The sequence below is a fragment of the Monomorium pharaonis genome, chromosome 3 (genome assembly GCF_013373865.1).
Source record: "Monomorium pharaonis isolate MP-MQ-018 chromosome 3, ASM1337386v2, whole genome shotgun sequence".
Lineage (NCBI taxonomy): Eukaryota > Metazoa > Arthropoda > Insecta > Hymenoptera > Formicidae > Monomorium > Monomorium pharaonis.
Window position 1 is genome coordinate 26093872 of NC_050469.1, and position 17629 is coordinate 26111500.

Below are 17629 nucleotides of genomic sequence, written 5' to 3' on the forward strand. Positions count from 1 at the left end.
ACAAAAATATTTATAACATTTTTTGGACACCGTTGGAATTTTCACAACATATGTATGTGTGTGTGTGTGTGTGTGTGTGTGTGTGTGTGTGTGTGTGTGTGTGTGTGTGTGTTATGTAAACCCCAAAAATTGTATTTTAGAAACTAAGAAGATATTCTCAAAAGAAAAAAAAACTCGAAATTTGAAAATAGCACTTAATTATATTATAATTTTAACCTTAGACGTAGAAAATTATAACTTCAGAATTTTCCTCTTATTTTTAGAGTATATCTTTGGTTCTTAGAATACAATTTTTTCAGTGTACGTGTTTTAATACTGCAAAAGAATCTCTCAAAAGTTTTAAATATAAAGTCTTAAAACCGCTTATAATATAATATTCTACTTCCAGAAATTCTGCTTTATTTTATCAAAACGCATTTAATTATCGTGTCTTGTTGATATAATAAAACTAATTTTTTCGGTACTTAAATAATATTGTGTTTGTATAAGTCAACGAAATACACAACATTCTCTATGATAACAGGTACAATTTCATTCTTACTTCAGTGACATCACTTTGAAGATTTTAAACAATCGCTGCAAATTAAGCTTTGCGATTGATGTTAACAAGCGAATTATATCTCTGGATAAAGTAAACACAATTTACTTATAAGTGCTCAAAAAGCAAGCTTTGTGCGAAAAGTAAACTACATTCACGACATTTGATTCAGCGCATTGTGATTACGTACTGTTCATGTGACTATTGATTATTATCCCTTGAAAGGGTTAACAAAAGTACTCACAGATGGTAGCGGTTCGATCTTACTGAGCAAGCGCAAATTCATAGCAGTTTGATATAATCACAAAGAACGATTCAGTTAAAAGATAATTTTTGCTCCGTGAACTGCAATGAACGTCAACAAAGGTAGAATACATCTCGAAAAAATACCAACGAGTTCGCACTGCAGTAATAAAAACATATAGGCGCGTCGTGTGTGAAACAGTTATGTAGTAGTATAATATAAAAGTTACATTTTGATCACAAGTGTGTTAATACGAAAAACAAGTATTTATATCGACTTAAGGTCTATAAAACTTTCAAAGAGATTAATTATTATTAAATTGCTATTTGTGAAGTGACAGGTCAAGTTAAGTTAATAAAAATACAGTGGAATTTTGTTTATCTAAACATATTGAAAAATAAAACAGATTTTATAACCAAAATTCGAACAATAAACTAGTTTTCCTTTGCTAGTAATTACTAGTTCCAATATAATAAGATATAATACTTAAAAAACTATTGCAGAACATGTTCAACTTTTATAATCAAAACTATCCAAACTGAATATTTTGACAATAAGAGCTATCAGTTTGTATATTTAGAATTGGCAAGTTGTGAGCACAAATTTAATTGTACATGGAAAGATTTCAATAATTGTGTTTAATATACATGTCTACAAAATTTATGTTGAAGCATTAAAATATTACATTAAATATATTAGCCGGTTGATAGAATGTCGACACTTTTAGCAACAATATTATGTTTCTACATAATTATCTTATTCTAATATAAAATAACTTTTTATTTGTATTTATTAAAAATTTTTAGATACTGCAAAATTAATTTTGTTGTTTCGCGTAACGGATTATAGATAAACAAAATTCCACAATACAATTATGTAATTTACTTAAACTACTCACATTGTTTTTAATAATTTCTTATTGGAATCATGAAGACCATAAAGATTTGTCTTTTTAAATAACTATATATTTTGTTTATTAATATTTATGATTTATAAAAAAATTTGTTTTTTTAATAAAGAATCTTCAATAATATAAGTACATTTCCTTTAAATTATCAATTAACAATTATTTGCTAAACAGAGAGAATAATACGCTTTTAACAATTTATTGCAAAATTACTTACAAATCATCACAATTTTTTGCAAAGTGTCTATACACCTGTCTATATATCAGTTATGGAAGTTCGGAGCTTTATGTTCCACAAAAGAGTTTACACGAACAGATACAAAACTTTCTACGCTGGCAAAAGCATTTTCTCTTTCTCGATTATAGATTGTTTTGAAGTTTTGGAGTGACAAAGTTGAACGTGATACACAAGTTGGACGTTTAATTTTGCTAATGTATAGACGAATAATATTTTGTTCCTCTCTGTTAAAAACAAAGAGTTATCAGAAATCTTAGTTCTAGAAAGAAATACGACAAAAATAGCAAATAATAACACAAGGTCTTACGTAAAATTTCTTAAATAAAAGATATTACTAAAAGCATTAAATTTATTTTAACTTTAATAAAATAACATATATTTTTTTTCATTTTACTCATTTCTTTTACTCATCTTTAATATTTTTCCTGAATAAATCTACAGCAATATTATAATCGTAACTTATAGTATTCCATAACAATTAAGAAATAATACAAGTAAATTTTTCTATGAGTGTATAACTGTTATTATGCTACTTACACATATCGACGATTAAAAAACATTTGTAAATCATTATATGATTTTATAAATTTGTTAATGAATGATCACTCCTAATAAATTAAAAAATAATGTAAATCTATAATATTTTTTTAAATTAATAGTAAACAGCAATATAGTAACAAATTTTTATAAATTTTATATTTGTTAGATTTAAATTACGCCTTTGCGCTGAGTCGCCAATGTTTACGGATATTAGGCGTATGGCCCGATCCACTTGTGTCTTTGAGTGAATTTCAGCGTCCAAACATAAGATTCATAGTTGTTACGTGTATCCTAAGCCTTTACGTATTCGTGCCGCAAATGACAAATGTGATTCTTGCATGGGGTAATGTGTCTCGGATGGTGGAATATCTCTCTTCCGCGAATTATAGCTTAATGGCACTGTGCAAGTTATTCGGTACTTGGTACTACGGTAAAGGTATGTCATTATTTCGAAATTAAACTATTATATCCACGTTTTTATTATTTTAATAAATAAAAAATAGAGATTTGTAATTTAACTTTAAGTTCTATATCGTGTGAATGTTTTATTTCTTCAAATAATTAATACTTATTCGTACTGACACATCATACTTAATTTAAAAGCACTTCGAACCGTGATGGCATCAGTCATAACTGACTGGACAACTTCGAAAAACCAAGAACGAACCATAATGTTAAATATAGCAAGACGTGGCAGAATCTTATCTTTTAGATGTTATGCGAGCATGTTGTGTACAGTATTGGTTTATATATTTTTCAACATCCTGAAATTCATTCGAAGTATATCACAAACTCAACGGAGTCTCGTGTTTCGATTTATCTTACCTTACAACATTCAAAAGAGTCCAAATTACGAAATTACATTTTTCATTCAACTTTCCGGTGGTGCGTACACAGGTATGATCAACTCTACTGTTGACAGTTACATCTCGATACTTCTGTTACACATATGCGCGCAACTGATAAATCTACGAACATCGCTCAACAATTTGGTCGACGAATTAGCCGAAGGATCTATATCATCTTCAATATTTAAAAAAGGATTAGCTGCGATCACTACACGTCACGAACATCTTATCAGGTATTCCTCGAAACATTTCTAAACAATTCTAAACAAAATATTATAGAGAAAATATTTAAAAATGAAAATCTTCAACGCCACTCTTTCATGTTAAAAAAAATACATACACATCGAATGCCACATAAACAAAAAGAATCTCTTAATTAAGAAGTTTTATATTGCATACAGTATAAATCTTGAATTATAAAAATTTCAACATTTGAAAAATAAAAAATACCGCAAAAAAATATTAGCCTACCTCAAAAATCAAAATCAAAATAAAATTTTATTTACAATTTTTTTAAATTTGTACATTAAAATAATGGTTAATCAATAATATTAAATGTATAAATTTTCAAGGAACACAAAGACAATCAATGACTGTTATAGCTCGGTATTATTGGTGCACATGTTAGCCGCTACTTTTCAGTTGTGTTTTGAAAGCTTTCAAGTTTTCACGGTAAATAATTCGTTTTATTTTTTAGATAGTTCATATAAAAAAAAATGTGTTGTAAATATCTAACGTATGTTTTAATTTTTTAATTACTAATACAAAAATTTAATAATTTAATAACTTAATATTCTTTGTTTTTTAACTTATAATATATAAAATTAATATTTTACGATTATTGTATACAATTTTTATCAGACGTAGAAAAAGATAAAAATTATTTTCAGATAATAACAAGCAATATGGATGTATCCATTCTCAAATTAGCTTTTCTCTCATTTTATTTAGTCCTAGTATTGACGCATTTATATATTTATTGTTATTCAGCTGAAAGACTTTCAACGGAGGTAAATTAATCATGTATATTAAATGCGACTTCTTCGTGAGAAACAAAATTATAACTTTCAGAGTACGAATATGGCGTATGGCGTGTATGAATGCAAGTGGTATGATATATCATCAAAAGACGCGAAGAATTTAATGTTCATAGTACATCGATCTACAGTTCCGCTTAAATTGACAGCTGGAAAATTTGGAACTTTCTCATTAGAAATGTTTGGAACGGTAAGATGTAGAATTAAAAAAAAATCATTTTCTACAGAATCTATACAAATATCTCAATTTTAGTATAGAAAGAATGACAAAACATGATCACGAACATCTTAGAATTTTAACAACATTTGTATTTTTTGCACTTTAGAAACAATTTATACTTTATTTTTAAATCAAAAGTGCTCTCTGCCAATTTGTTTATAAGAAAGTACTTTTGAATCGTTTAAAATAAAAAAGACATGTTATATTTTACAACGTCCTTACATAGGCTCGAGATTTAATACTATTACATATATTAAAAGCCATGTCTTGCGCCAAGATTCACTTCATGCAACGACTAAATAAAAAATAATTTTGAAGTTTATACGGAAAAAAAGAAAAAGCATTTTTGAAGAAGAGTGCTGAAAATGCTGTTTCAATTATAATAATTGTTTTGATAGACTGAAAGCAGAAGCTATAAGAGAAAGAAGTTAACTATACGATGACGGATCTCAAACGTAATTTAAATATTTCGAAAAAAAAACTTTCGTTGAATTGATTAATAAATTTTTTTTTGTTCCCTGTATGTTTGATATCATATTTTTTTGTGTATTATATAAGTGTTAATATTATAAACAAAATTAGTATTATTATTATTATCGTTAACAGAATAAATATAAGTGTATATCTTATTTTTATTCCAGACGATGAAAACGTCAATGGGATACCTATCTGCATTGTTGACGTTGATGGATTAGAAAAAAAAATTTTTGAAATACTGAATTAAATAGGCGTACTTGTTTGTTATCTATATTCTATATAACGTGTTAACAGCTTTATATGTATAATCTGTAACAGATTTTCTCTAGATTAATGCAACCTTTGTGCAATAACATAAATCAGTTATTTACTGCCTTTCATAGCTTAATTTTTTTAAAAAAGATTATGCTATATTAAAAAATAAAAAAACAAGATTACTAAAATATTTATAAAATATTTTTTGGAGGCCGGTCAAATTTTTACAACGTGTGTGTATGTTTTGTGTACATGTTTGTTTTAACACTGCGTGTTATCTCTTCTCTGCTCCCTTATTGCTTGCAAACGCACTCGCATATTAATGGATCTTTATAATGCATCTTGCAGAATTTTATTCCAAATTTATTCCAATATTGTTTCAGTGTTTTGCTAATCAAAATTTTATTTACCCAAGGTAACGCTTGTTCTCCTATAACAAACAAGGCATCATTTCGAGCGATACAACATTACATAGTCACATCATCCCGCCAATAACCCCAATTTAAATCCGATTGACCACATTTAAGACAAAATTAAATGACATTTACTCTCTAAATCACAATCAGTAAAAACTAAACAAAATCAGTGGAAATATACTGACTTTCAGTGATATACATGTAATTATTTATTGATTATCAATCAGAGAAATAAATACACTGATCTTTTAGTGACTATACACTAATTCTGAAGTGAAAATTACTGAAAAACAGTGAATATTCACTGATTATCACTGTTATAAGTATGCCACTGCAAATAAGTGAATATCCACTGATTAAGATTTAGAAAGTAAGACCGTTTGAGAAACAGTCACAAAATTTAGATCAGTTGTAGAAACACATGATATTTTTTATAACAACAATGTAGTGTTTCACTCTTTACGTCAGTGACACCTGTTTGCAGATTTTGAACAATCGCTGGAATTTAAGCCTTGCGATCGATGTTAACAAGCGAATTATCTCTTCGGGTAAGGTAAGCACAATTTGGTTATAAGTGATCGAAAAGCAAACTACATTCACGACATTTGATTCAGAGCATGGTGATTACGTACTGTTCACGTGACTATTGATTATTATCCCTTGAAAGGGTTAACAAAAGTGCTCACAGATGGTAGCGATTCGATCTTACTGAGCAAGCGCAAATTCAGCGGTTTGATATAATCGAAGAACGATTCAGTTAGGAAATAATTTTTGCTCCGTGAACTGCAATGAACGTCAACAAAGGTAGAATACATTTCAAAAAAATAACAAAGAGTTCGCATCGCAATACTAAATACACAGACGTGTCGTGTGTGAAACAGTTATGTTCTATAATATAAAACTTACATTTTCAATCACACGTGTGTTAATAGGGGAAACAAGTATTTGTATCGACTTAAGGTCTATAAAACTTTCAAAGAGATTAATTATTATTAAATTGCTATTTGTAAAGTGACAAGTTAAGTAAAATTAATAAAAATACAGTGGAATTTTGTTTTAGCGAAACATACTGAAAAATAAGACAGATTTTATAACCAAAATTCGAACAATAAATTAGTTTGTCCTTTGCCAGTAATTACAAGTTCCAATATAATAAGATACAATACTTAGAAAACTATCCAGAACATGTCCAACTTTTATAATCGAATCTATCCAAACTAAATATTTTGACAATAAGAGCTATCAGTTTGTATATTTAGAATTGGCAAGTTGTGAGCACAAATTTAATTGTACATGGAAAGATTTCAATAATTGTGTTTAATATACATGTCTACAAAATTTATGTTGAAGCATTAAAATATTACATTAAATATATTAGCCGGTTGATAGAATGTCGACACTTTTAGCAACAATATTATGTTTCTACATAATTATCTTATTCTAATATAAAATAACTTTATTTGATTAATTACAAATTTTCAGATACTGCAAAATTGATTTTGTTGTTCCGCGTAACGGATTATAGATAAACAAAATTTCACTATACAATTATGTAATTTACTTAAACTACTCACATTGTTTTTAATAATTTCTTATTGGAATTATGAAGACCATAAAGAATTGTCTCTTTAAATAACTATATATTTCGTTTAATAATATTTATGATTTATATAAAATTTTGTTTTTTAATAAAGAACCTTCAATAATATAAATATATTTCCTTTAATTTCTGAACTAACAATTATTTGCTAAACAGAGAGAATAACACGCTTTTAACAATGTGTTGCAAAATTACTTACAAAAATCATAATTTTTTGCAAGGTGTCTATACATCTGTCTATACATCAGTTATAGAAATTCTTTATGTTCCACGAAAGAGTTTACACGAACAGATACAAAACATTCTACGGTGGCAAAAGCTTATTCCCTTTCTCGATTACAGATTGTTTTAAAACTTTGGACAAAGTTGAACGTGGTACACAAGTTGGACGGTTAATTTTGCTGATGTATGGACGAATGATTTTTTGTTTCTCTGTGTTATAGACAAAGAGTTATCAGAAACCTTAATTCAAAGAAATACGATAAAAATAGCAAATAATAACACAAGGTCTTACGTAAAATTATTTAAATAAAAGATATTACTAAAAGCATTAAATTTATTTTAACTTTAATAAAATAACATATATTTTTTTTATTTTACTCATTTCTTTTACTCATCTTTAATATTTTTCCTGAATAAATCTACAGAAATATTATAGTTGTAACTTATAATATTCCATAACACTTAATAAAAAATAATACAAATAAAATTTTCAATGAGTGTATAACTGTTATTATAACAGATACCGACAATTAAAAGACATTTGTAAATCATTATATGATTTTCTAAATTTATTAATGAATGTTTACTCCTAACAAGTTAAAAAAACAAATTAGAAAATAATACAAAATAATAATATTTCATTTAAATTAATAATAAGAAGCAATATAGTCCTTATAAAATTTAATTTTGTTAGATTTAAATTACGCCTTTGCGCTGAGTCGCCAATGTTTGCGGATATTAGGCGTATGGCCCGATCCACTTGTGTCTTTGAGTGAATTTCAGCGTCCAAACATAAGATTTATAGTTGTTACGTGTATCCTAAGCCTTTATGTATTCGCACCGCAAATGACAAATGTGATTCTTGCATGGGGTAATGTGTCTCGGATGGTGGAATATCTCTCCTCCGCGAATTATAGCTTAATGGCACTGTGCAAGTTATTCGGTACTTGGTATCACGGTAAAGGTAAGTCATTATTTCGAAAATAAACTATTATATTCACGTTTTTATTATTTTAATAAATAAAAAATAGATATTTGTTATTCAACTTTAAGTTCTATATCGTGAGAATGTTTTATTTTTTCAAATAATTCATACTTATTCGTACTGACACATCATACTTAATTTAAAAGCACTTCGAACCGTGATGGCATCAGTCATGACTGATTGGACAACTTCGAAAAACCAAGAACGAACCATAATGTTAAATGTAGCAAGACGTGGCAGAATCTTATCTTTTAGATGTTACGCGAGCATGTCGTGCACAGTCTTGGTTTACATATTTTTCAACATCCTGAGATTCATTCGAAGTATATCCCAAACTCAACGGAGTCTTGTGTATCGATTTATCTTACCTTACAACATTCAAAAGAGTCCAAACTACGAAATTACATTTTTCATTCAACTTTCCGGTGGTGCGTACACAGGTATGATCAACTCTACTGTTGACAGTTACATCTCGATACTTCTGTTACACATATGCGCGCAGCTGATAAATCTACGAACATCGCTCAACAATTTGGTCGACGAATTAGCCGAAGGATCTATATCATCTTCAATATTTAAAAAAGGATTAGCTGCGATCACTACACGTCACGAACATCTTATCAGGTATTCCTCGAAACATTTCTAAACAATTCTAAACAAAATATTATAGAGAAAATATTTAAAAATAAAAATCTTCACCGCCACTCTTTCATGTTAAAAAAAATACATACACACCGAATGCCACATAAACAAAAAGAATCTCTTGATTAAGAAGTTTTATATTGTATACAGTATAAACCTTAAATTTAAAAATATCAACTTTTAAAAAATTAAAAATATCACAAAAAAAATATTAGCCTACCTCAAAAATCAAGATCGAAATAAAATTTTATTTACAGTTTTTTAAGATTTGTACATTAAAATAACGTTTAATCAATAATATTAAATGTATAAATTTTTAAGGAACGCAAAGACGATCAATGACTGTTATAGCTCGGTATTATTGGTGCACATGTTAGCCGCTACTTTTCAGTTGTGTTTTGAAAGCTTTCAAGTTTTCACGGTAAGTAATTCGTTTTATTTTTTAAATAGTTCATATAAGAAAGAATGTGTTCTAGATATATAATGTATGTTTTAATTTTTTAATTAGTAATACTATAATTTAATTATTTAATAACTTAATATTCTTTGTTGTTTAATTTATGATAAATAAAATTAATATTTTACGATTATTGTATACAATTTTTATCAAACTTAGAAAAAAATAAGCATTATTTTCAGATAATAACAAGCAATATGGATGTATCCATTCTCAAATTAGCTTTTCTCTCATTTTACTTAGTCCTAGTACTGACGCATTTATATATTTATTGTTATTCAGCTGAAAGACTTTCAACGGAGGTAAATTAATCATGTATATTAAGTGCGACTTCTTCGTGAGAAACAAAATTATAACTTTCAGAGTACGAATATGGCGTATGGCGTGTATGAATGCAAGTGGTATGATATATCATCAAAAGACGCGAAGAATTTAATGTTCATGGTACATCGATCTACAGTTCCGCTTAGATTGACGGCTGGAAAATTTGGAACCTTCTCATTAGAAATGTTTGGAACGGTAAGATGTAGAATTAAAAAGAAAATCATTTTCTACAGAATTTATATAAATATCTCAATTTTAGTATAGAAAGAATGACAAAACATGATCACGAACATCTTAGAATTTTAACAACATTTGTATTTTTTGCACTTTAGAAACAATTTATACTTTATTTTTAAATTAAAAGTGCTCTCTGCCAATTTGTTTATAAGAAAGTACTTTTGAATCGTTTAAAGTAAAAGAGACATGTTATATTTTACAACATCCTTACATCGACTCGAGATTTAATACTATTACATATAGTAAAAGCCATGTCTTGCCCCAAGATTCACTTCATGCAACGACTAAATAAAAAACATAATTTTGAAGTTTATATGGAAAAAAAGAAAAAGCATTTTTGAAGAAGAGTGCTGAAGATGCTGTTTCAATTAATTTTTTCGATATAGTGAAAGCAGAAGCTATAAGAGAAAAAAGTTAACTATACGATGACGGGTCTCAAACATAATTTAAATATTTCGAAAAAAAAAAAAACTTCCGTAATTGATCAATAAATTTTGTTTTGTTCCCCGTATGTTGGATATCGTATTTTTTGTGTATTATATAAGTGTTAATTTATAAACAAAATTAGTATTATTATTATTATTGTTAACAGAATAAATATAAGTGTATATTTTATTTTTATTCCAGACGATGAAAACATCAATGGGTTACCTATCTGCATTGTTGACGTTGATGGATTAGAAAGAAATATTTTTGAAATACTGAATTAAATGGGCGTACTTGTTTGTTATCTATATTCTATAAAACATGTTAACAATTTCATATGTATTATCTGTAACAGATTTTCTCTAAACTAATGCAACCTTTGTGCAATAACATAAATCAGTTACTTACTGCCTTTCATAACTTAATTTTTTTAACTAAGATTATGTTATATTAAAAAATAAACAAGTAAGATTACTAAAATATTTATAAAATATTTTTTGGAGGCCGGTCGAATTTTTACAACGTGTGTGTATGTTTTGTGTACATGTTTGTTTTAACACTGCGTGTTATCTCTTCTCTGCTCAATTACTGCTTGCAAATGCACTCGTATATTAATGGACCTTTATAATGCATCTTGCAGAATTTTATTCCAAATTTATTCCAATATTGTTTCAGTGTTTTGCTAATCAAAATTTTATTTATCCAAGGTAACGCTTGTCTTCCTATAACAAACTAGACATTATTTCGAGCGATACGACATTACATTGTCACATCATCCCGCCAATAACCCCAATTTAAATTCGATTGACCACATTTAAAACAAAGTTAAATGATATTTACTCTCTAAATCACAATCAGTAAAAATTAGACAAAATCAGTAGAAATATACTGACTTTCAGTGATATACATGTAATTATTTACTGATTATCAACCAAAGAAATAAATACACTGATCTTTCAGTGACTATACACTAATTCCGAAGTAAAAATTACTGTAAATCAGTGAATATCTACTGATTAAGATTAGAAAGTAAGATCGTTTGAGAAACGGCCACAAAATTTAGATCAGTTGTAGAAACTCTAAAAGAAATTTGGAATAAAATTTCACAGGATTTGATTCAGAGACGAATAAACATGCAAGAGCATTTGCAAGCAGTAATTGATCAAAGACGAGATAACACACAATATATACATAGATATTCAATATATTTCTATATATAGATCTAACTAGAAATAGAATATTAAGCAAATCACTATAATAAAATACTCTTATACGTTTTAGTTATAAAATCTTGAAACCTATTATAATATAATAACCAGAAATTCTTTGTTTCATCAAAACGCATTCAATTGTCGCGTCTTGTTGTTATGATACAACTATTTTTTTCAGTACTTAAATAATATCGTATTTGAATAAGTCAACGAAACACATGCTATTTTTTATGACGACAATGTAGTGTTTTACTCTTTACGTCAGTGACATCTGTTTGAAAATTTTGAACAATCGCTGGAATTTAAGCCTTGCGATCGATGTTAACAAGCGAATTATCTCTTCGGGTAAAGTAAGCACAATTTGGTTATAAGTGATCGAAAAGCAAGCTTTGTGCGAAAAGCAAACTACATTCACGACATTTGATTCAGCGCATGGTGATTACGTACTGTTCACGTGACTATTGATTATTATCCCTTGAAAGGGTTAACAAAAGTGCTCACAGATGGTAGCGATTCGATCTTACTGGGCAAGCGCAAATTCATAACAGTTTGATATAATCACGAGAAACGATTCAGTTAAAAGATAATTTTTGCTCCGTGAACTGCAATGAACGTCAACAAAGGTAGAATATATCTCGAAAAAATACCAATGAGTTCGCATCGACGCGCAGTAATAAAAACATATAGGCGCGTCGTGAGTGAAACAGTTATGTAGTATAATATAAAAGTTACATTTTTGATCACAAGTGTGTTAATACGGGAAACAAGTATTTGTATCGACTTAAGGTCTATAAAACTTTCAAAGAGATTAATTATAATTAAATTGCTATTTGTGAGGTGATAGGTTAAATTAAATTAATAAAAATACAGTGGAATTTTGTTCATCTGAACATATTGAAAAATAAGACAGATTTTATAACCAAAATTCGAACAATAAACTAGTTTTTCCTTTGCCAGTAATTACTAATTCCAATATACTAAGTCATATACTTAGAAAACTATCTAGAACATGTCCAACTTTTATTATATAATCGAAACTATCCAAACTATTTGTATTTTGACAATAAGATCTATCATTTTATATATTTGTATATTTGGAATTGGCAAGTTGTGAGCGAATTTAATCGTACATTAAAAAATTTCAGTGACTGTTTAATATATATGTCTAGAAATTTATTTTGGAGCATCAAAATATATTAAACATATTAGCTAGTTAATGGAATGTTAAAACTTTTAGCAGCAATATTATGTTTAAATGTTCTACATAATTATCTTATTTTATAACTTTTTATTTGTATTTATTAAAAATTTTCAGATACTGCAAAATTAATTTTGTTGTTCTGCGTAACGAATTATAGATAAACAAAATTCCACTATCCAATTATGTAATTTACTTAAACTACTCACATTGTTTTTAATAATTTCTTATTGGATTCATAAAGACCATAAAGACTTGTCTTTTTAAATAACTATATATTTTGTTTATTAATATTTGATTTATAAAAAATTTTGTTTTCCAATAAAGAACCTTCAATAATATAAGTATATTTCATTTAATTTATCAATTAACAATTATATGCTAAACAGAGGGAATAATACGCTTTTAACAATTTATTGCAAAATTACTTACAAATCATCACAATTTTTTGCAAAGTGTCTATACACCTGTCTATATATCAGTTATGGAAGTTCGGAGCTTTATGTTCCACGAAAGAGTTTACACGAACAGATACAAAACTTTCTACGCTGGCAAAAGCTTTTTCTCTTTCTCGATTATAGATTGGTTTGTAGTTTTGGAGTGACAAAGTTGAACGTAATACACGGTTAATTTTGCTGATGTACAAACGAATAATTTTTTGTTCCTCTCTGTTATAGACAAAGAGTTATCAGAAACCTTAGTTCAAAGAAATACGACAAAAATAGCAAATAATATCACAAGGTCTTACGTAAAATTTCTTAAATAAAAGATATTACTAAAAGCATTAAATTTATTTTAACTTTAATAAAATAACACATTTTTTTTTTTTCATTTTACTCATTTCTTTTACTCATCTTTAATATTTTTCCTGAATAAATCTACAGAAATATTATAGTCGTAACTTATAGTATTCCATAACAATTAAGAAATAATACAAGTAAATTTTTCTATGAGTGTATAACTGTTATTATGCTACTTACACATATCGACGATTAAAAAACATTTGTAAATCATTATATGATTTTATAAATTTGTTAATGAATGATCACTCCTAATAAATTAAAAAATAATGTAAATCTATAATATTTTTTTAAATTAATAGTAAACAGCAATATAGTAACAAATTTTTATAAATTTTATATTTGTTAGATTTAAATTACGCCTTTGCGCTGAGTCGCCAATGTTTACGGATATTAGGCGTATGGCCCGATCCACTTGTGTCTTTGAGTGAATTTCAGCGTCCAAACCTAAGATTTATAGTTATTACGTGTATCCTAAGCCTTTACATATTCATGCCGCAAATGACAAATGTGATTCTTGCATGGGGTAATGTGTCTCTGATGGTGGAATATCTCTCCTCCGCGAATTATAGCTTACTGGCACTGTGCAAGTTATTCGGTACTTGGTACCACGGTAAAGGTAAGTCATTATTTCGAGAATAAACTATTATATTCACGTTTTTAATATTTTAATAAATAAGAAATAGAGATTTGTTATTTAACTTTAAGTTCTATATCGTGAAAATATTTTATTTTTTCAAATAATTAATACGTATTCGTATTGACACATCATACTTAATCTAAAAGCACTTCGAACCGTGATGGCATCAGTCATGACTGATTGGACAACTTCGAAAAACCAAGAACGAATCATAATGTTAAATATAGCAAGACGTGGCAGAATCTTATCTTTTAGATGTTATGCGAGCATGTTGTGCTTAGTCTTGGTTTACATATTTTTTAACGTCTTGAAATTCATTCGAAGTATATCCCAAACTCAACGGAGTCTTGTGTATCGATTTATCTTACCTTACAACATTCAAAAAAGTCCAAACTACGAAATTACTTTTTTCATTCAACTTTCCGGTGGTGTGTACACAGCTATGATCAACTCTACTGTTGACAGTTACATCTCGATACTTCTGTTACACATATGCGCGCAGCTGATGAATCTACGAACATCGCTCAACAATTTGGTCAATGAATTAGCCGAAGGATCTATATCATCTTCAATATTTAAAAAAGGATTAGCTGCGATCACTACACGTCACGAGCATCTTATCAGGTATGCCTCAAAACATTTCTGAATGAAATATTATTGAGAAAATATTAAAAAATAAAAATCTTCAACACCTTTATTTCATGTTAAGAAAAATACATACACACCGAATGCCACATAAACAAAAAGAATCTCTTTATTAAGAAGTTTTATATTGCATACAGTATAAACCTTAAATTAAAAAATTTTAATATTTAAAAAATAAAAAATACCACAAAAAAATATTAGCCTATCTCAAATATCAAAATCTAAATAAAATTTTATTTATAATTTTTTAAGATTTGTACATTAAAATTATAGTTAATCGACAGTATTAAATGTATAAATTTTCAAGGAATGCAAAGACGATCAATGACTGTTATAGCTCAGTATTATTGGTGCACATGTTAGCCGCTACTTTTCAGTTGTGTTTTGAAAGCTTTCAAGTTTTCACGGTAAGTAATTTGTTTTATTTTTTAGATAGTTCATATAAAAAAAATGTGCTGTAGATAATGTACGTTTTAATTTTTTAATTAGTAATCATACAATAATTTAATATGTTCTTTAATTTTGATATATAAAATTAATATTTTACAATTATTATGTACAATTTTTACTAGACTTAGAAAAAAATAAGCATTATTTTCAGATAATAACAAGAAATATGGATGTATCTATTCTCAAATTAGTTTTTCTCTCATTATACTTAGTCCTAGTATTGACGCATTTATATATTTATTGTTATTCAGCTGAAAGACTTTCAACGGAGGTAAATTAGTCATGTATATTAAATGCGACTTTTTCGTGCAAAACAAAATTATAACTTTCAGAGTACAAATATGGCATATGGCATGTATGAATGCAAGTGGTATAATATATCATCAAAAGATGCGAAAAATTTAATGTTCATGGTACATCGATCTACAATTCCGCTTAGATTGACGGCTGGAAAATTTGGAACTTTCTCATTAGAAATGTTTGGAACGGTAAGAATTAAAAAGTCATTTTCTACAGAATCTATACAAATATCTCAAGTATAGAGAGATGATCACAAACATGATCACAAACATCTTGGAATTTTAACATTTGCATTTTTTGCACTTTAAAGATAATTTATGCTTCCTTTTTTAAATTAAAAGTGCTCTCTGCCAATTTATTCATAAGGAAGTACTTTTGAATCGTTTAAAATAAAACAGACATGTTATATTTTACAATCTATCCTTACAAAATGTCCTTACATCGGCCCAAGATTTAATACTATTACATATATTAAAAGCTATGTCTTGCCCCAAGATTCACTTCATACAACGACTAAATAAGAAACATAACTTTGAAGTTTATACGAAAAAAAATAAAAAGCATTTTTTGAAGAAGAGTGAATTCCAAAGTTATCTCCGAAGATGCAGTTTCAATGAACTTTTTCGGCAGAGAGTGAAAGCAGAAGCTATAAGAGAAAGAAGTTAAATATACGATGACGGGTCTCAAACATATTTAAATATTTTGAAAAAAAATCTTTCGTAATTGATCAATAAATTTTGTTTTGTTGCCCGTATGTTGGATATCGTATTTTTTGTGTATTATATAAGTGTTAATATTATAGACAAAATAAGTATTATTATTATTATTATCGTTAACAGAATAAATATAAGTGTATATTTTATTTTTATTCCAGACGATAAAAACGTCAATGGGATACCTATCTGCATTGTTGACATTGATGGATTAGAAAGAAATATTTTTGAAATACTGAATTAAATGGGCGTACTTGTTTGTTATCTATATTCTATAAAACGTGTTAACAGCTTTATATGTATTATCTGTAACAGATTTGCTCTAGATTAATACAACCTTTGTGCAATAATATAAATCATTTACTCTCTAAATCACAATCAGTGAAAACTCGACAAAATCAGTGAAAATATACTGACTTCTAGTGATATACATGTATCCATTTACTGATTATCAATCAGTGAAATAAGTACACCAATCTTTCAGTGACTATACACTAATTCTGAAGTGAAAATTACTGAAAAATAGTGAATATTCACTGATTATCACTGTTATAAGTATGCCACTGCAAATCAGTGAATATCCACTGATTAAGATTCAGAAAGTAAGACCGTTTGAGAAACAGCCCCAAAATTTAGATCAATTGTAGAAATAAATTTGGAATAAAATTTCACAGAATTTGCTTCAGAGACGAATAAACATGCAAGAGCATTTGCAAGCAGTAATTGATCAGAGAGGAGATAACACACAATATACATAGATATGCAATATATTTCTTATAGATCCAACGAGAAATAGAATATTAAGCAAATCACTATGGTAAAAGGCTCTTATACGTTTTAGTTATAAAATCTTGAGACCTATTATAATATAATAACTAGAAATTCTGCTTTGTTTCATCAAAACGCATTCAATTGTCGTGCCTTGTTATGATACAACTATTTTCTCAGTTAAATAATATCGTATTTAAATAAGTCAACAAAACACATGATATTTTTTATGACGACAATGTAGTGTTTCACTCTTTACGTCAGTGACATCTGTTTGAAGATTTTGAACAA

At 27.7% G+C, this 17629-nt stretch overlaps 3 protein-coding genes across 5 annotated transcripts; all 3 read left to right on the top strand.

The window, feature by feature from the left end:
* The first annotated feature begins 43 nt into the window (after window positions 1-43).
* Window positions 44-5402, top strand: LOC105839478 (odorant receptor 13a). The gene is made up of 7 exons (XM_036283685.1): window positions 44-904; window positions 2634-2903; window positions 3071-3548; window positions 3888-3987; window positions 4206-4325; window positions 4387-4542; window positions 5214-5402. The coding sequence occupies exons 1-7, from the start codon at window positions 889-891 to the stop codon at window positions 5265-5267; spliced, it is 1194 nt and encodes a 397-aa protein (XP_036139578.1). The 5' UTR covers window positions 44-888; the 3' UTR covers window positions 5268-5402.
* An 857-nt stretch (window positions 5403-6259) lies between these two features.
* LOC118644667 (odorant receptor 13a-like) lies at window positions 6260-11106 on the top strand. 3 transcript variants are annotated; one of them, XM_036283689.1, is made up of 8 exons: window positions 6261-6524; window positions 8237-8506; window positions 8674-8850; window positions 8968-9151; window positions 9491-9590; window positions 9809-9928; window positions 9990-10145; window positions 10815-10942. In XM_036283689.1, the coding sequence occupies exons 1-8, from the start codon at window positions 6509-6511 to the stop codon at window positions 10866-10868; spliced, it is 1077 nt and encodes a 358-aa protein (XP_036139582.1). In that variant the 5' UTR covers window positions 6261-6508; the 3' UTR covers window positions 10869-10942. The 3 variants fall into 3 exon arrangements, with proteins under 3 accessions (XP_036139583.1, XP_036139582.1, XP_036139580.1); XM_036283687.1 differs by having other exon boundaries at window positions 6262-6524; window positions 8674-9151; window positions 10815-11106; XM_036283690.1 differs by lacking the exon at window positions 9809-9928 and having other exon boundaries at window positions 6260-6524; window positions 8674-9151.
* Window positions 11107-12411: 1305 nt separating this feature from the next.
* Window positions 12412-16921, top strand: LOC118644668. The gene is made up of 6 exons (XM_036283691.1): window positions 12412-12447; window positions 14172-14441; window positions 14903-15086; window positions 15415-15514; window positions 15890-16045; window positions 16732-16921. The coding sequence occupies exons 1-6, from the start codon at window positions 12432-12434 to the stop codon at window positions 16783-16785; spliced, it is 780 nt and encodes a 259-aa protein (XP_036139584.1). The 5' UTR covers window positions 12412-12431; the 3' UTR covers window positions 16786-16921.
* The last annotated feature ends 708 nt before the right edge of the window (window positions 16922-17629 follow it).